The 17,382-nt window shown below is 37.9% G+C and overlaps 1 protein-coding gene across 4 annotated transcripts in view; it reads right to left on the bottom strand.

Annotated features, from left to right (window-relative positions):
• Window positions 1–17,382, bottom strand: part of mst (misato mitochondrial distribution and morphology regulator) — a 146,417-nt gene that overhangs the window by 15,916 nt on the left and 113,119 nt on the right. For all 4 annotated transcript variants that reach the window (XM_067146774.2, XM_067146773.2, XM_067146775.2 and 1 more), the window contains one exon: window positions 10,073–10,304. In XM_067146774.2, coding sequence (XP_067002875.2) covers window positions 10,096–10,304 — 209 coding nt within the window. In that variant the 3' untranslated portion in view covers window positions 10,073–10,095. The remainder of the gene's footprint in view (window positions 1–10,072; window positions 10,305–17,382) is intronic.

Here is a 17,382-nt window from a genome sequence, read left to right as displayed (position 1 = left end):
GCAAAGCATGTGTGGCCGTTAGGGGTAACCATACACCCTAATAACAGCATAATTTTTTGTTGAAGACAAAGCCAAGTTTTGTTAGTTGTTGTCACAGGTGTACCTTAACTATCAGAACCTTTCCGACACTATTTTTGGGACAAGTTGTGTGACATATGGTGTGTGATTCAGCTTCCGTTTGTTCAGCAATCCGTCTGACATTCCTATCAGGCAGTATGGCCTCGTTTAGTGATTATGCTTAACATTTGGACACTAGTGTATATACACCATATATACATTAATACTCTCCCACGCTGGTATCTTCATCTTGTCGCGATGTGGGAGCTTGTGTGCGAAAGTGATCCTGAGAGCTATACCGGCACGAGCCACCCAAGCCAGACAGGTCAAAGGTAATAGGCCAGACTAAGAGGGATACCCTGGTCCTCCAGGTTGGGGGTTGAGCATGGGGCTAACAACCCTATATTGGAAAAACCAACTCGTTATGAAACTCATAAACAAGAATAGCCGGATTGATGATAATGGTAAACGACCCATGTGAGGAAATAGAAGATTGGAATGTACGAACCCTGAATAAACCAGGAGCCCTGAGCAGTCTGAAACAAGAAATGGAGAAATATAATACTGGAATAGCAGCAATTCAGGAAGTCAAATGAAAAGGAAATGGTGTTTTTAGAAGTTGTGGATATACAATTCTGCATAGTGGTGGAGCCAGAGGTACAATAGGTGGCACAGGCTTCCTAGTGTATGACATATATAAGTCAGCAGGTTTGAATTTTAAACCTGTAAATGAAAGAATATGCACTCTTAAGGGGCCCATAGACGTGCAATATTATTGCGCAAAATGGATTGTACAATATATTGTTAGCTGCCCACAGACGTACAATATTATTGCACAACAATCGGGTTTATGCAATAAATAGAATCGTGTGGAGTTAATATTGATGGTTGTGCAATATATTGCGCAAAGCGGTCATAGACGTACAATATGCATGGCAATATATAGTCAGTCCATGCCGGTATTTTGTTTGGGGGTTTTCTGTACCACGAAGCCACTACACTTCCTTCCGCAAGTTTGTACGCAGAGAACTGATTTTTTTAAAAATAACTTCTTGCTTGTCGTCGTTTGGGTATTTTTTTGCAATATTTCTCAATAAGCACCTCGTTCTGTTAACCTTTTTTTAACGCGATTGCTGTAATCTTTGATATTTACGAACCATAGAGCCGGAAGGCCATGGTACACTTCGATAAACTCTACAATAAACTTTTTCACCACCTGTTTGTCTGCCATCACGATACGTTCGTCCCCACTTGTTGATACCACCTGGCGGGGGGGACGGGATCTTGCACAATATTGCCAACACACGGGACAGTATTTTGTGATTTGCACAATATATTTCAAACTCTTTTGATGTCATACAATATACTGCACAACCCTTCAATATTAAACACACACTATCAATTATATTGAATTGAATTGAATTTATTGATCGTGATTTACATGCCACTGAGGCTGAAAAGCCCCTTTATGTAGCGTCTTCTTATAATACAATACAGGTTTATGAACACAGTAACTACGTTTCTATAATATTAAAGTATTAAACTAAACATGAAACTTTTAAAAAAATGAAAATACAGATACCAAATCCAGTAAGGTAAAGACATACATTATATAATAAGTAAGAAAGTAAATCATTAAGCCCTTCTGTTATTTTGGACTACATGGATTTAAAGAATATAAAGCTAAAGCAGAGAAACAATTTTCTTCGAAATATACATATTTCTGATTGTTCGACACAAGAATGCCTGATCTCGGCCTCTTGCGTACTCCTCCAGAAAGATATGTGTTAAGAACTGCTTTAGTTCGATACAATTAGTGTTATTTGAAAAACGGTGAAGATTAAAGACGTTAAAGATACGTGATGCAGTGCAAACAAAGGATTTGTTAAATTTAGTGGTACGATGAAGAGGAATTTGAAGGGTGGTTTTTGTAAACCTATTATCTCTGTTATGTACCAACTCCATAGGTTTAAATGCATTATAAAGGTAGGATGGTGTCTTCAGTTTGAGAATTTTATGCGTAGCAACAGCTACTGAGATTTCCCGACGTTCATGGAGTTTCAACCATTGTAGCTGTATGTAATAGGGTGCTATATGTTCATCACGCCTGGCATTTGTAACGTAACGAACACATACATTTTGTACCCTCTGTAGTTTTATGTTCAAAGTTTCAGATAAGTCGTTGTATACGACTGAACCATAGTCAATTATTGGAAATATAAGACTTTGAACAAGTAGTTTTCGCATGAAAGGTGGTGTACATGACACGTTACATTTCAAAATATGCATGGATGACACAACTTTTCGGATTACATTTGACATATGATCAGACCAGAACAAGGTTCTGTCGAAAATTAGAACTAGATTGTTAACGGTGTCACTATAATGAATATCTGTCTCTAGAATTTTTATTGCTGGGAGGGATTTGAGGTCAACAGTTTTCAGAAGTTTTGTGTAACCTATGCAAATAAGCTGGGTCTTAGCCACATTTAATTGGAGGTTATGATTTGCGCTCCATTCAATCAATCAATCAATCAATCAATCAATCAATCAATCAATCAATCAATCAATCAATCAATCAATCAAGAGATGTCATGGTTAAAATGCGTTATACAAGAAGATGCGTTAGTGGGACAAAAGTGGAAGTAAGCTTGTAAGTCATCCGCATACATGTGAAAGGTACTGCTTTTAAAGACTTCAGATTTGTCATTTATTATTTATTTTTATTTACATATTTTACGCCCACATTGGAGCACTGAAATCAATACATTTGAGTTAATTTCTTCTTCTTCTTCTCCCAGAACTTTTTCATCCTCTCCGACCTGGAAGCCCTTTGTGTGTCCGATATAGTATATTGTTTCCGTTCAACTGCTTTTAGTTTGAGACTTATGCTTTTGTTCTTCAAAATCCTCTTCTCTTTTCTGTCTTTGATTTGTTGCCGAGTTATACCCAATTCTTCCAAATCGTCCTGAACTTCTTTGAACCAATTATTATTGATTTTATTCTTCAAAAAGTAATCGAATAGTTGTTTCAATATCCTGGTGTCTGCTAATCTTGATATGTGACAGAAAAAGGAAATTCTTCTTTTACGCATTGTAGATATTATTGATTCACATTCACGATAGACAATGTTGTTAGGCAACAATCTCCACTGTCCATCAACTTGGTGTTTTTTATTAATAATTGTTCTAAGAATTCTTCTCTCAGTTTTCTGTAATTTGTCTGTTGTAGATTTTACATTTAATTTGAATAAAGTTTCACTAGCATAGGTTGCCTCTGGTTTAACTATGGAATTATAGTGTTTCAGCTTAGCGTTTATCGAAAGAGATTTTTTTTTATAGGTTGGCCAGGTAAGTCTTTGTGCTTGTTTAAATTTAGTTGTTCTGTGTTCTATTGCTTCTTTTTCATTTGTGTTCCATGTTATTATTTCCCCAAGATATTTGAATTTCTGAACAATTTTAATCTCTTTATTACTGTTCAGCTGAATAACTGGTAAATCAACTTTAAAAGTTGGCATCATTTCTGTTTTTTCAAATGAAATTTGTAATCCCATTTTTTTAGCTATAATTTCTAGTTGTTCAATTTGAAATTTAGCCTCTTCTATTGTATTTGCAAGTAATGCTAAATCGTCCGCAAAAGCAAGGCAGTTGAGTTTAATATTTCTACCGATCTTGATAGTTGGTTGGCATTTCTTGTTCCATTCACGCATAACCTTCTCCAATGCACAATTAAATAACAATGGTGAAAGTCCGTCTCCTTGTCGAAGTCCAGTTCTTATAGTGAATGATTCTGATAATTCACCTCTAAATTTAACTTTTGCCTTCGTATTTTTAAAAGTCATATTAATGAGGTTAACAAGTTTTTGATGTAAGCCAAATTCTTTAAGGCTTTTTAATAATGAGTCACGATGAATACTGTCGTATGCTTTTTTAAAATCTACAAACGTGATGACCAGACCTTTACTTCGAACTCTTTGGTGCTTCATTATCCATTTTAAACTAATGATTTGATCTGGACAGCTTCTACCTGGTCGAAATCCTCCCTGATATTCTCCAAGTTCTTGGTCGAGTTGTTCTTGGATTCTTGTGTATATAATCTTGGATAAAATCTTGTATGTAATATCAAGTAAGGATATCCCCCGATAATTATTTGGATCGGAGCGATCACCTTTCTTGTGCAGCGGGTGGATTATCGCTGTATTCCATTCCTCAGGAAGCTTCTCCGTGTTCCAAATATCAATGATGTATTTATGTAGGTTTTGAATAGTCTGATCATTAGCATTCTTCCATATTTCTGCTACTATTTGATTCTCTCCTGCTGCTTTGTAGTTTTTAAGTGCATTAATTGCCGTTTTCACTTCATTGTAAACTGGTGGTATAATCTTTTGTAATGGAGTTTTATTTTTTGGGTTAGGATCAAATTCTAAATGTTCCACAGGATCCTCACAATTAAGTAACTCTTTAAAGTATTCTGCAAGAATGTTAGCATTATCCTGATTATTGTGTGCCATTTTACCATTTTTATTTCTTAACATAAGTGTGGGAGGGGTAAATTTAGATTGATATTGCTTGAATGTTTTGTAATAGTCTCTTGTTTTATGCTGATTGAATGTTTCTTCTATAGTGCTAAGCATTTCCTTTTGATAATTCCTTTTAATTGTCCTAATTTCTTTAGCTGTTTGTCTTCTGGCATTAATTAGTTCTTCTCGAGATTTTTCCGTTTTCCTCTGTTGATCATTTATCCATGCCTTGTGTCTTGCTTGAATTGCTTTGTCACATTCCTCGTTCCACCACGCATGTTTCTTTCTCCTTTTGATTGGGGCAATTTCTTCAGCTATGGTTTTAAGTTTGTTGATCATTGTCTCTAATTTGTCATTTAAAGGTGTTTTGGATCTCTCTAAATATATTTTATTATTTATTAAGTAACTGGGATCATAATTTCTCCTTGCTTTGAGATGATTATGTTTGTGTTTCCTTTTTGGTGTTAACTTGATTTTTATTTTTGAGATATAATGATCCGAGTCAATGTCTACCCCACGGAGGACTCTGACATTATAAATTTCTTTATGATAATCTTTATCCATGGCAACATGATCAATCTGAAACTCTCCCAATTTTACGTTAGGGCATTTCCATGTCATAAGTTTATGTGGTCGCCTCATGAATCTGGTGGTTTCCAAAACGAGTCTATGATCTGCACAAAGTTCAATTAATCTTTGGCCATTTTTGTTCGTTAATTTATGAGCTGGCCATTTTCCTACAACTGTGCGATACTTCTTTTCTCTGCCTATTTTAGCATTGAAATCTCCAAGTAAGATTTTTATATGCTCATCAGGGATCTTCGCTAATATGTAATCAAGTTCCTCCCAAAAGTTTTCAACTCCTTCTCTATCTTTATTGTTTTTGTCATTTGTTGGTGCATGGACATTTATTAAAGTATAAGTTTTATTCCCTACTTTAATTGTTAGAAGTGCCATCCTCGAAGATTTTGAAGAAAATTCTTCAATTGAGTCTATTATGCTACTATGAACAAGAAAACCTACACCAAATTGAGGGACATTCTTCATTACTCTTTCTCCTGGAGGTCCTTTGTAGAGACGATAACCTCCTGATTCAATTGGGTCCTGGTCTGTGTTCCTAAGTTCTTGTAAAGCCATTATTAAAATCCTATGTTGGTCCATCACATCAGTTAAATGTTTCAACTTGCCCACCTTACTTAGTGAATTAATGTTTAATGTTGCAAAGTATGAAAATTTTCCTGATTTGTTGAACTTAAGTCTCTTCTTACATTGTTGGGTTAGTCCACTGTCTGTCAGCTGTCTGTCGATTGTCTGTTGGGCTTCCAGGCGCTCCGATTCGCCTAGGTCTTCTACTTGACACCCCACCGATTCCGAGTGGTGTCTTTGTGCAGATCCTTGTTGTTGTTTGTCCACACCGGTGGATTTATTCATTAGAAGACTCATCATCATTGATTGTCTGATCTTTCGATCGAAACATTTTTGACCAAGGTCAGGCTTTACAATTCCAGATGTGATCTGGAAAGGTGATTAATGAAGTATGAATTGGTGATGAATGAAGTGCTACAAGTTCATCCTAGTTGTTCAGGACTGGGAGTAGGCATTTCCTCCATACTCCGCATATGTTATGGTTTTCCCGCCAATACTCGGGTAGCTGATTGCAGTGGTTTCCCACTGGGCGATGGGGTCGCCACATCCCTACGCCACAAGATTTGTCATTAATATAAATAGAAAAACATAAAGGACCGAGGACTGATCCTTGTGGTACGCCACAGTTTACTGATTCCCAGCTAGAGAATCGACCATCAACGAACGTGACTCTTTGTGATCTATTTGACAGATATGATTCAATCCACGACAGAGCACTCTGGGAGAAGCCAATTAACTTCAGCTTAGGAAGAAACAACTCATGATTAACAGAGTCAAATGCCTTAGAGAAATATTATACCCTTCGAGACAGATGGCAGAATCTGGTACTGGAGAGAGAGAGAGAGAGAGAGAGAGAGAGAGAAAATTTATTTATTTATTTTGTTTTCTGATTCCGACCTTTACTTGGTACGGGTAAAATACAGGCAATGTATTGCAACTTACAGATCTGCTAAGAAAGGGAAAGCTCCAAGGAGATATGTGGTCTCAAAATTGAAAGATAAAGAAAGTGCACAGCTATACGAATCCAGGATGGAGAAGAAATTGAAGGATAAACAACAAAGCTGGGCAGTGGAAAACATTGAAGGAAAGTGGACTTTATTAAGGGATGCATTGCAGGAAACTGCGGATGAAGTACTAGGAGTGAAAGTAACGACTGAAAGGCAAGGATGGTTTGATGATGATTGCAGAAGAATTGAGGAGAGGAATGAAGCAAGGAAGAAAATGTTTAGTAGGAAAACAAGAACAGGAAGAGGAAAGAGGGAGACAGAATTTGTAGAAGAAAGAAGAGAGAGGCAGAGAGGAAATAGATTACAGATTTGGAGGAACAATATGATATGCAAGAAGCACGGAAGTTCTATGGGAAAATAAAGGATTTACAGAAAGGTTTTCAACCACATGCTGAATTCTGTAGAGATAAAGAAGGAAACATGACTGAGGTAAGAGACTGGATTCTTGACCGATGGGCTGAATATTTTAGTGAAATGTTGAATGTGGCTGCAGAGACAGTGAGACTGGAAGACGAGGATGGGCAGTCTTGGCAGGATCCTAGCCTAGATTTAAAACCAGTGCCTGTACCATCTGTAGAAGAAGTGAGGACAGCAATTAAGTACTTGAAGAATAATAAGGCTCCAGGAAGCGATAACATTGCAGCTGAGATGATTAAATACGGGGTGAATAGTTGACGCAGCTTGTGCATCAACTAACTGTTGAAGTTTGGGAAACAGAACAAATGCCAGAGCATTGGAGCTTAGCGATTATTTGCCCAATTCATAAGAAGAAAGATAAAGCAAATTATGAAAATTATAGAGGTATATCTTTGCTTATAAGGTCTTAACCAAGGTTTTGTCTATGAGACTCACTCCATTGGTTGAGCAGATACTAGGAGACGACCAAAGTGGCTTTCGACAGGGTAGATCAAACAACAGACCACATCATCAATGTCAGGCAAATAACGGAAACATGCTATGAATATATGTGGATGCACATCGGCTGGCTGTGGATTTTCGGCAGGCTTATGATAGTGTGAAAAGGAGGAAACTGTAATGAACAATGATGGACATGGAGTTCCCAACTAAATTGATATGAATGGTACAAATGGCCCTAACGGGTACTAAATGCATGGTTAAAATACAAGGAAATCTTACTAAAGAGTTTGAAGTCAACCAAGGTTTGCAGCAAGGGGATGTGTTATCTACCCTGCTCTTCAATGTGGTTTTGGAGCATCTGATGAGAAAGGTGGAGGTCAGTAATCCAGGCCGTACGCTGTTCAACCGTGTAACACAGAATCTGGCTTATGCTGATGATGTTGATATGTTTTCTAGAAGATTGAAAGACCTAGAGTAAGGACTGGATAGATTAGAAAAGGAAGCAGGAGAAATGGGCCTAAGAGTGAATAATGCCAAAACTCATTACCTGTTTGCATCTAGGAGGACCATAGTTAGGGAAGATAAGTGCATAAAATTAAATGGGATTAACTATGAGAGATTTAGGAGTGCTGGTGACAAAAGATCATGACATGAAAGAGGAAATAAAAGTGGGGATTGCTGCAGGCTATAGGGCTTACTTAGCTCAGTAGTGTTCAGATCACGCAGCCTTGGTAAAAGATTAAAACTGAAAGTCTATCGAACAGTATTACGACCAGTGGTAACTTACGGTTCTGAAACATGGCAAAGCAAAGCAAAGTGAAAGCAAAGTCATCTCCGTACAGGCCATGAAGGCCCTGGGAGTGGTGGAAGGTAAAGGCTTCCACTATCCGTAACCTCGGCACTTGATGGGGTAGAGTGGTTAGCTCTACGCCCGGCCGCCTTTGCCCCCAGGAATTAATCTGGTATTCATTTTTGGTGTAGGCTGAGTGAACCTCAGGGCCATATGCACCTCCGGAAGTGGAAATCTCATTTCTTAAATTTTACGACTTCCTGACGGGGATTCGAACTCACGTCCTTCCGGGCGAACAGAGTACGCCTTTACCGCCTCGGCCAGACAGCCCTTATCTGAAACATGGACAATGACCAAAGTAGATGAAGAACTGTTGAACAGATGGGAGAGAAAAATACTGAGAAAGATTTTTGGCCCAGTGAAGGAAGGGGAATTGTGGAGAATAAAGAAAAACAAGTATCGTAACCGAAATAAAAAGCAACAGATTTAGGTGGTTGGGACACATGGAGAGAATGCCAGATAATAGGGCTGTCAAGGAGATCTACAAAGGAAATCCAGGTGGTAGAGGATGGAAAGTAAGACCCCGCAAAAGATGGCTGGATGATGTGGAGGAGGATTTAAGAAAGATGGGAATGAGAAGACGGAGGAGGCATGCAGAAGATCGTGAAGATTGGGCTACAATCGTCAGAGAGGCCAAGGCCCTACAAGTGCTGTAGCGCCGAGGAGTAAGTAGTAAGTATACATTAGTACTCTGCACCACCAAATAATCCGCACAAATTTTAGAAGAGAAAATTTAATAAATTAATCCTACATAATTATGTACCCCAAAACTGAATAAACTATACACACGTTCTACGAAATGCATCATAATCTTCACATGCTGTTACAAAGTATCTGTGACTCTACCTACAATAGCAAAGAGAAAAGTGATGCACAATTTTTATCGATTTTATGTTAGCAGGTGCAATAAAATATTAAGGCCAATACAGTAATTACATATTCTCCTACTTCCATTCATCATCACTTTCATTGTTAATACCGAAAGAATCGTGTTTGTCTTTGCTAGCTTCCCACTGAGCGCTATCATGAGTTCTGTAAGTGAATAGCGTTGTCCAGCCCACAATACAGTACATTCATTATAACACCACATAGGTGAAACTAACAAATTACAAATCTGAGGGGAAGGCAAATAAACTGCATGACAATTCTCAAATGGGTTACCTACCCTACCTATGTTATAAGGAGGGGTCAGTGCTTGAGGTGAAGCAGTGCCAACCATATCTCAAATAATGAGTGCACCCCAGTTTTTATTCACTAAATTCCAGGAAATATGTGCAGAGTATTCGGGTATATTTGGACATATTTTGAACATTTTTAGTACAAATAAATCCTAGCCCTGCTTAGGACACAGCCAGAATACAACGATCAATAAAATAACTTATTTTGTGTCACATTATTCTATTCAGTATTATACTTGAAAAAGAAAAAAACTTAATTAAAATAGAATAATACTGTTACCGTATATTTTATTTTTTCAGATAGTTTATAAATTTATTACTAAAAACTAGCAGAGTAAAAAACCTAACAGTTATAAATTAACTGAGTTGTAACTGAAAAGAGATGGCTTGAGATATTACATTATTCAATGCTTTTCATTCTTCATCTAGTCTGAAAATGATCAAAGGTTATCTTTACCAGTTAAGTAGTTCACAGGTGCTTCAAACGTCGAACTCCTCATGGTAACACTCTCGCAGTTGCAGCAACTGTTCTATAGTTTCCCGATATTCATCTTCCTCAAGACCCGCTGCACTGTACTGTGGAAACTTGCGAATCTTCAGTTTATCAACTTCTGTGAGCAGAGACTCCAACATGCTTCCAACACTACTGCTACTGTGAATACCAGCAATAGCTGGTACACTATGAACATCTGAAAATAATCATTAAAAAAAATTCCTTCCAATAAATCAGTCAAAAGATGAAATACAAAGACTTTTTTGTATTTTATTAGCTTCCTGAAAATTATCAAGGCTGTCACAGGGACAAAGTACAACAACGACACAAAATATGGTTAGACAATTGCAAGTACTGTAAAATATAGGAAAATGGTAGAAGAGGTTAAGGACAATAACACATTATTATATAGCATATAAGTGATTTTGTAGAATTGCAACTGATACCATAACTGCTGAGTGTGCAATGTTTTTTTTTTTTTTTTTTTTTTTTGCTAGGGGGCTTTACGTCGCACCGACACGATAGGTCTTATGGCGACGATGGGATAGGAAAGGCCTACGAGTTGGAAGGAAGCGGCCGTGGCCTTAATTAAGGTACAGCCCCAGCATTTGCCTGGTGTGAAAATGGGAAACCACGGAAAACCATCTTCAGGGCTGCCGATAGTGGGATTCGAACCTACTATCTCCCGGATGCAAGCTCACAGCCGCGCGCCTCTACGCGCACGGCCAACTCGCCCGGTGCAATGTCTTTTATGGTATTATTAGGGATGCCTAGCATTTTGCAGGTCTCTACAGAAAGGCTCGGTATCGTTACAAGAGCAACCACCATCAATCCAATTATATACAGAATGGATCATCATCATCATCATCATCATCATCATCATCATCTGGAGCAGTTTCCAACCACAGGCTGAGTTGGCTTCGAATAAAAGCCTCTCCATCGTTTATGTCCATCCACCACTTCTCTTCTGTCAATGTCATCCAGTTCCCTCCTCTTGCCTCGATGCTCTTTTCTTACACCTTTCAGCCATCTGTCAATCAATCAATACTGATCTGCATTAAGGCAGTCGCCCAGGTGGCAGATTCCCTATCTGTTGTTTTCCTAGCCTTTTCCTAAATGATTTCAAAGAAATTGGAAATTTATTGAACGTCTCCCTTGGTAAGTTATTCCAATCCCTAACTCCCCTTCCTATAAATGAATATTTGCCCCAGTTTGTCCTCTTGAATTCCAACTTTATCTTCATATTGTGATCTTTCCTACTTTTATAAACGCCACTCAAACCTATTCGTCTACTAATGTCATTCCACGCCACCTCTCCGCTGACAGCTCGGAACATACCGCCAGACTATCAACTTTATTTTTATGCAATCTTACTACTTGTTGTATAACAATCTGTTGTTTTTATCCATTGCTCTTATTTTAGCAACCTTCTAATGTTAATTTTGTTAATACTTCCACTATTATCTCATCACATTTTATTTTTAAACCATCATTCTTATTTTTAATGTTATTTTACTTCAAATCTCCTCCAGATTTTAAAATTCATTTCATTATTACATGTTATTTAGACGCTTATTTTTAATTTAAGGTTAAGACTATGGCTGATGATGCCTTCAGGGAAGGCGAAACATGTACCACTATTAGTTAACAAATTTATGTAATTCATACAAGACTAGACTTTGTATTGATTAGGTGGTCTAATAAATAACTTACTGTTATTATTTCTATCACATACCACTTAGTCGAGCAGCTCTTCTTCTTTCTCTCAATTCTTCCCAACCCAAACTTTGCAACATTTTTGTAACGCTACTCTTTTGTCGGAAATCACCCAGAACAAATCGAGCTGCTTTTCTTTGGATTTTTTCCAATTCTTGAATCAAGTAATCCTGGTGAGGGTCCCATACAGTGGAACCATACTCTAGTTGGGGTCTTACCAGAGACTTATATGCCCTTTCCTTTACATCCTTACTACAACCCCTAAACACCCTCATAACCATGTGCAGAGATCTGTACCTTTTATTTACAATCCCATTCATGTGATTACCCCAATGAAGGTCTTTCCTTATATTAACACCTAGATACTTACAATGATCCCCAAAAGGAACTTTCATCCCATCAACGCAGTAATTAAAACTGAGAGGACTTTTCCTATTTGTGAAACTCACAACCTGACTTTTAACCCTGTTTATCATCATACCATTTCCTACTGTCCATCTCATAACATTATCGAGGTCATTTTGCAGTTGCTCACAATCTTGTAACTTATTTATCACTCTATAGAGAATAACATCATCCGCAAAAAGCCTTACCTCCGATTCCACTCCTTTACTCATATTATTTATATATATAAGAAAATAAAGGTCCGATAATACTGCCTTGAGGAATTCCCCTCTTAATTATTACAGGGTCAGATAAAGCTTCACCGACTCTAATTCTCTGAGATCTATTTTCTAGAAATATAGCAACCCATTCAGTCACTCTTTTGTCTAGTACAATTGCACTCATTTTTGCCAGTAGTCTCCCATGATCCACCCTATCAAATGCTTTAGACAGGTCAATCGCGATACAGTCCATTTGACCTCCATTTGTCCCTCAGTCTTCCTCCAGGTCTCCTTCCCTTCAACTCCATTTCTAACATCTTTCTTGGTATCCTCTCTTCTCCATTCTCTTAACATGTCCACACCACTGCAGCCTTGACTTGGAATTGCTAGGCGGGCATTATTTCCATAGTGGAGTTTTATCTCCCGTATGCAGTTATCAGACTGTGCAACATAAGAGGCTTCTGATAAGTTCACCTGCATACACCCCAGCATAAGTGGGTAGGGTCTGACACATCCCACTCTGACGAGTCTAGTGTCAGGCCTAAGACGAAATGCTGGTTAATAGAGCAAACGCCTGAAAAGCCATACATCTAATTTTTGATCTGATTTTCTATCTTTACCTGTAGAGATACCTCATTTACCATTTCCCAAACTCTCTCATTTCTTACTTTGTCCATCCTTGTTAAACCTACTCGATATCTCTGAAACTTCATTTCCACTGCTAGTATTCTACTTCTATCCCTCTCCTTCATCACCCATGTTTTTGATTCACATGTCGAAATTGGCACAAAATAAGTATTGTAGATAATTCCTTTATATCTCAGTGGTACATCCCTGTTCCATAGCAATCCTCCCACACTCATAAAGAATCCATTTGCACACTATCCTCTTTCATCGATTTCCATCCTGTTTCCTCCATTTTCTTCAATTACACTTCCCAGGTATTTAAAGCTTTCAGCTCTTTTCAACTGCTTCCCTATTAATGTCATGCCAATATACGCTCGGTTCTTGTTTCGTATCATTACCAGCACTTCATTCTTTTGTGCTGAGAACTTTGTTCCATAAGATGATGCAACTTCCTCCCATACATTTAGCCGTTCCTGCACTTCACTCTCACTGTTTTCCCATATTAGTAGATCAGAATGGAACATGAGAAACACAAAAAGCATTGTCCAATATTCTTATTTTAGGATTGAGTGAGACAAAATGGAAAGGTTCAGGAAAGAATACCTCACGGAATGATTATATACTGTACTGGAGTGGGAACTCTAATGAAGTTAGAAATGGAGTTGCTTTCATTCTCCACAAAGATGTTGCTGTGCAGATGGACATCAGTTATATGAGTGAATGAATCAATAAAATGATATTGCGTGCTGGCCAGGTATTCCATACCTTTCTCCAAGTATATGTCCCACAGGCAGGCTGCCCTGCAGATGAAAATTATCAGTTGCTTGTAGATCTAGAGGACCAAATAAAGGAAGACAACCTGAATGCCTAGGCTGAGACAGATAGGCAAGGCTGCGAAGACATCATAGGCCCCATGGCTATGGTGGCAGAAACCAGGAGGAAGAAAACCTGATAGACTTCTGTGCACAGAATAACCTGAACATACAAAACTCTTGGTTTCAGAAGGGAGACAGCCATAAAATCACACGCTACAGTTGGGATGGGAAGCAGAGGACAGTGATGTGCTAGCCAGTCCATCACTGATGTTTTCTTTTTTTTTTTTTTTTTTTTTTGACATTTATTCCAACTGAAAGTCTTGATGGTGACCACAGGCTTTTGGTTACACACATTGGGAAAGTCCATCTGCAGAATGTCAAGCACAAGAAAATGACAAAGATAAAAACCTGGTTGCTAGAAGAAGATTGGAAGAAAGAAGAATACTAATGAAAGATCTCAGCCATTTTACAAAAAAATGAAAAAAAAGAAGAGAAGAAGAAGAGTGGCTATTATTCAAGAGCACCCTGGTTTCAGAAGCAGAATTACTATGTGGGAAGACATGTGCAGGGAGAAAGAAACATCATAGTGGAATGAGAGAGTGAAAGAAAGAAATGCAGCAAAGAAGAGGCTAGATAACGAGAAACAGAAATCGGTCCAACAAGGTGAACTTCAGTACATGGCACAGGAGTACTGGAACAAATAATTATATGCGGTGGATCTGAACTTTCTTTAGGTGTTTAAAGCAAATCTGTTTAATTAATTTTCTGTTCTTAAATTTCATTCCTGTTATTTCTCTCCGGAATAGTGGAAGCTTTAAATTCATTTTGTTCATTTAGTCTATTTGGACTTATTTTCCTCGAGCAGATTGATCAGGTTTATTATTTAAAATTTATTTATGACTTTTGTTTTATCAGCCTACTAAGGACCACATTATTTCAGCCCAGTGGTGTTTCATTCATGGCCGGTGTTGCTCTTTACTTTCCTCCATCCACATCATTCCCTTTTACAACTTTGGCCCTTCTTGAAACCCCTGGCGATCTTTTAGTTTCCTCATGAGTGGATAGCATTCTTGTATATCTTTATTATTATTATTATTATTATTATTATTATTATTATTATTATTATTATTATTATTATTATTATTATTATTATTATTATTAATATGGGGTTACCCGTGGAGCAGAAAGAGGTTAAAGAAGGTGCTGGGGTGAATGGATCTAACTACAATGTCAAGAATTGATAAAAATTTTAAAAAAGCTTATATTTCTTTAGAATTTCAAAAATCAACAAATAACAACGTAACAGGTACAATTAGCAATTTAGCAACAAGGTTGAGAAAATCCAAGATTCAGAACGTTAACACTTTTGGGCTTTGGGCTTTAAGCCTATAGTTTTACAATTTTACAAATGGAAGAAGAAATATTTAGTTAAGGGCAGAAATCCCCTAATTCACAGAGCACTTACTCCCAACATTTAGCCATCAAGAGGCTTTCATAAATCTTACAAAACCTTGAAAAAGAGCGAACAGGCTCTCAGTTTTCCAAGCCTACTCGAGGCAACCTCAAATTACAAATTACAGGCCTCTCAAGGCACTATTTACAAATGGAACTTATTTTTACAGGGGTATTAAATACCCAACCTACTGGGCCTTCGTGGGATAAGAATAACAGGTAAATTAATGGCCCGAACACAAAATTAATGGAGGCGAATACTTGCGCTCCTAGATATGGACACTTAAAACCTAAGGGGCACTAGGCCGATGAAACAGGGGCTATAAACAAACCACTGAGGTGACTCGTATAGAAATTGCATTACCACATTACAGAATGAAAAGCAGTTATAAAAACGTAGTCACCTCAAACCAAGATGAAGGGGAGCTCGAGAGGGTACATCACTCTCTATCCCCGATTTACAATTAAAGATTTTATGAAGTTTTTACATTAGCCGGCAGAAAGTTACATTTTATAAAAGCTAGGTTACATCGCTAATGATTCGGACCTTTCCCTTGGGTTAAACTGCGGAGTTAGCAAAAAAGATGTTATGTGGCCATCAATTTCCTTCTCTCCCAAAGTTGGGATACTAATAGGTAATTCTAAAGATTCCTTAAGTTTGGTGGTATCTGCCGCAACCGTGCCTCCAGATTGACATTAATAAGCAATTCATAGATCAATTCCTCCTTGCGCAAGTGGCCGGGATGGAGGACTTCGCAAGGGCCAGACATGATGAAAGAAAGGTTACAAATTTAGAGACAAAAAGAATTCCAGCGACCGAGAAAATTCTTAGAGTTCGAAACGGATACTATGATTAGCCGTCAACAAGGGTTTAATTGAGACCCATTCAACCACGCTCTGCTACCACTTTTTACGGGGTTACCCGTGGAGCAGAAAGAAGTTAAAGAAGGTGCTGGGGTGAATGGGTCTACTACAATGTCAAGAATTGATTTAAACTTTAACAAAGGTTATCTTTCTTTAGAATTTCAAAAATCAACAAATAATAACGTAACAGGTACAATTAGCAATTTAGCAACAAGGTTGAGAAAATCCAAGATTCAGAACGTTAACACTTTTGGGTTTTGGGCTTTAAGCCCCTAGTTTTACAATTTTACAAATGGAAGAAGAAATATTTAGTTAAGGGCAGAAATCCCCTAATTCACAGAGCACTTGCTCCCAACATTTAGCCTTCAAGAGACTTTCATAAATCTTACAAAAGCTTGAAAAAGAGCGAACAGGCACTCAGTTTTCCAAGCCTACTCGAGGCAACCTCAAATTACAAATTACAGGCCTCTCAAGGCACTATTTACAAATGGAACTTATTTTTACAGGGGTATTAAATACCCAACCTACTGGGCCTTCATGGGATAAGAATAACAGGTAAATTAATGGCCCGAACACAAAATTAATGGAGGCGAATACTTGCACTCCTAGATATGGACACTTAAAACCTAAGGGGCACTAGGCCGATGAAACAGGGGCTATTCCCAAACTACTGAGGTGACTCGCATAGAAATTACATTACCGCATTACAGAATGAAAAGCAGTTATAAAAACGTAGTCACCTCAAACCAAGATGAAGGGGAGCTCGAGAGGGTACATCACTCCCTATCCCCGATTTACAGTTAAAGATTTTATGAAGTTTTTACATTAGCCGGCAGAAAGTTACATTTTAGAAAAGCTAGGTTACATAGCTAATGATTCGGACCTTTCCCTCGGGTTAAACTGCGGAGTTAGTAATAAAGAAAGATGTTATGTGGCCATTACCTTGTCGATGTACTGTTGACAGATGAAAGAGGCTTCCTGCTTAGACACACACACTCAGTAAGATGACAATCAATTGGCCATGAGACGTGAAAAGCCGCAGTTTATAAACCCTCATGGAAGGTTCGAGATCATTCAAGATGAATCAGGCCACGCCCTCTTAATTTTTATTGGTAGATACAAATTGAAGAAGAAATATGGGATTGGTTGGACATAAATTACAAAAATTACGGATTGGCTAGATTCAAAACTGGCG

This window comes from Anabrus simplex, chromosome 5, assembly GCF_040414725.1.
Source record: "Anabrus simplex isolate iqAnaSimp1 chromosome 5, ASM4041472v1, whole genome shotgun sequence".
Classification (NCBI taxonomy): domain Eukaryota; kingdom Metazoa; phylum Arthropoda; class Insecta; order Orthoptera; family Tettigoniidae; genus Anabrus; species Anabrus simplex.
The sequence above is the reverse complement of the archived record's forward strand: the minus strand, read 5'-3'. Positions and strand labels throughout refer to the sequence as shown.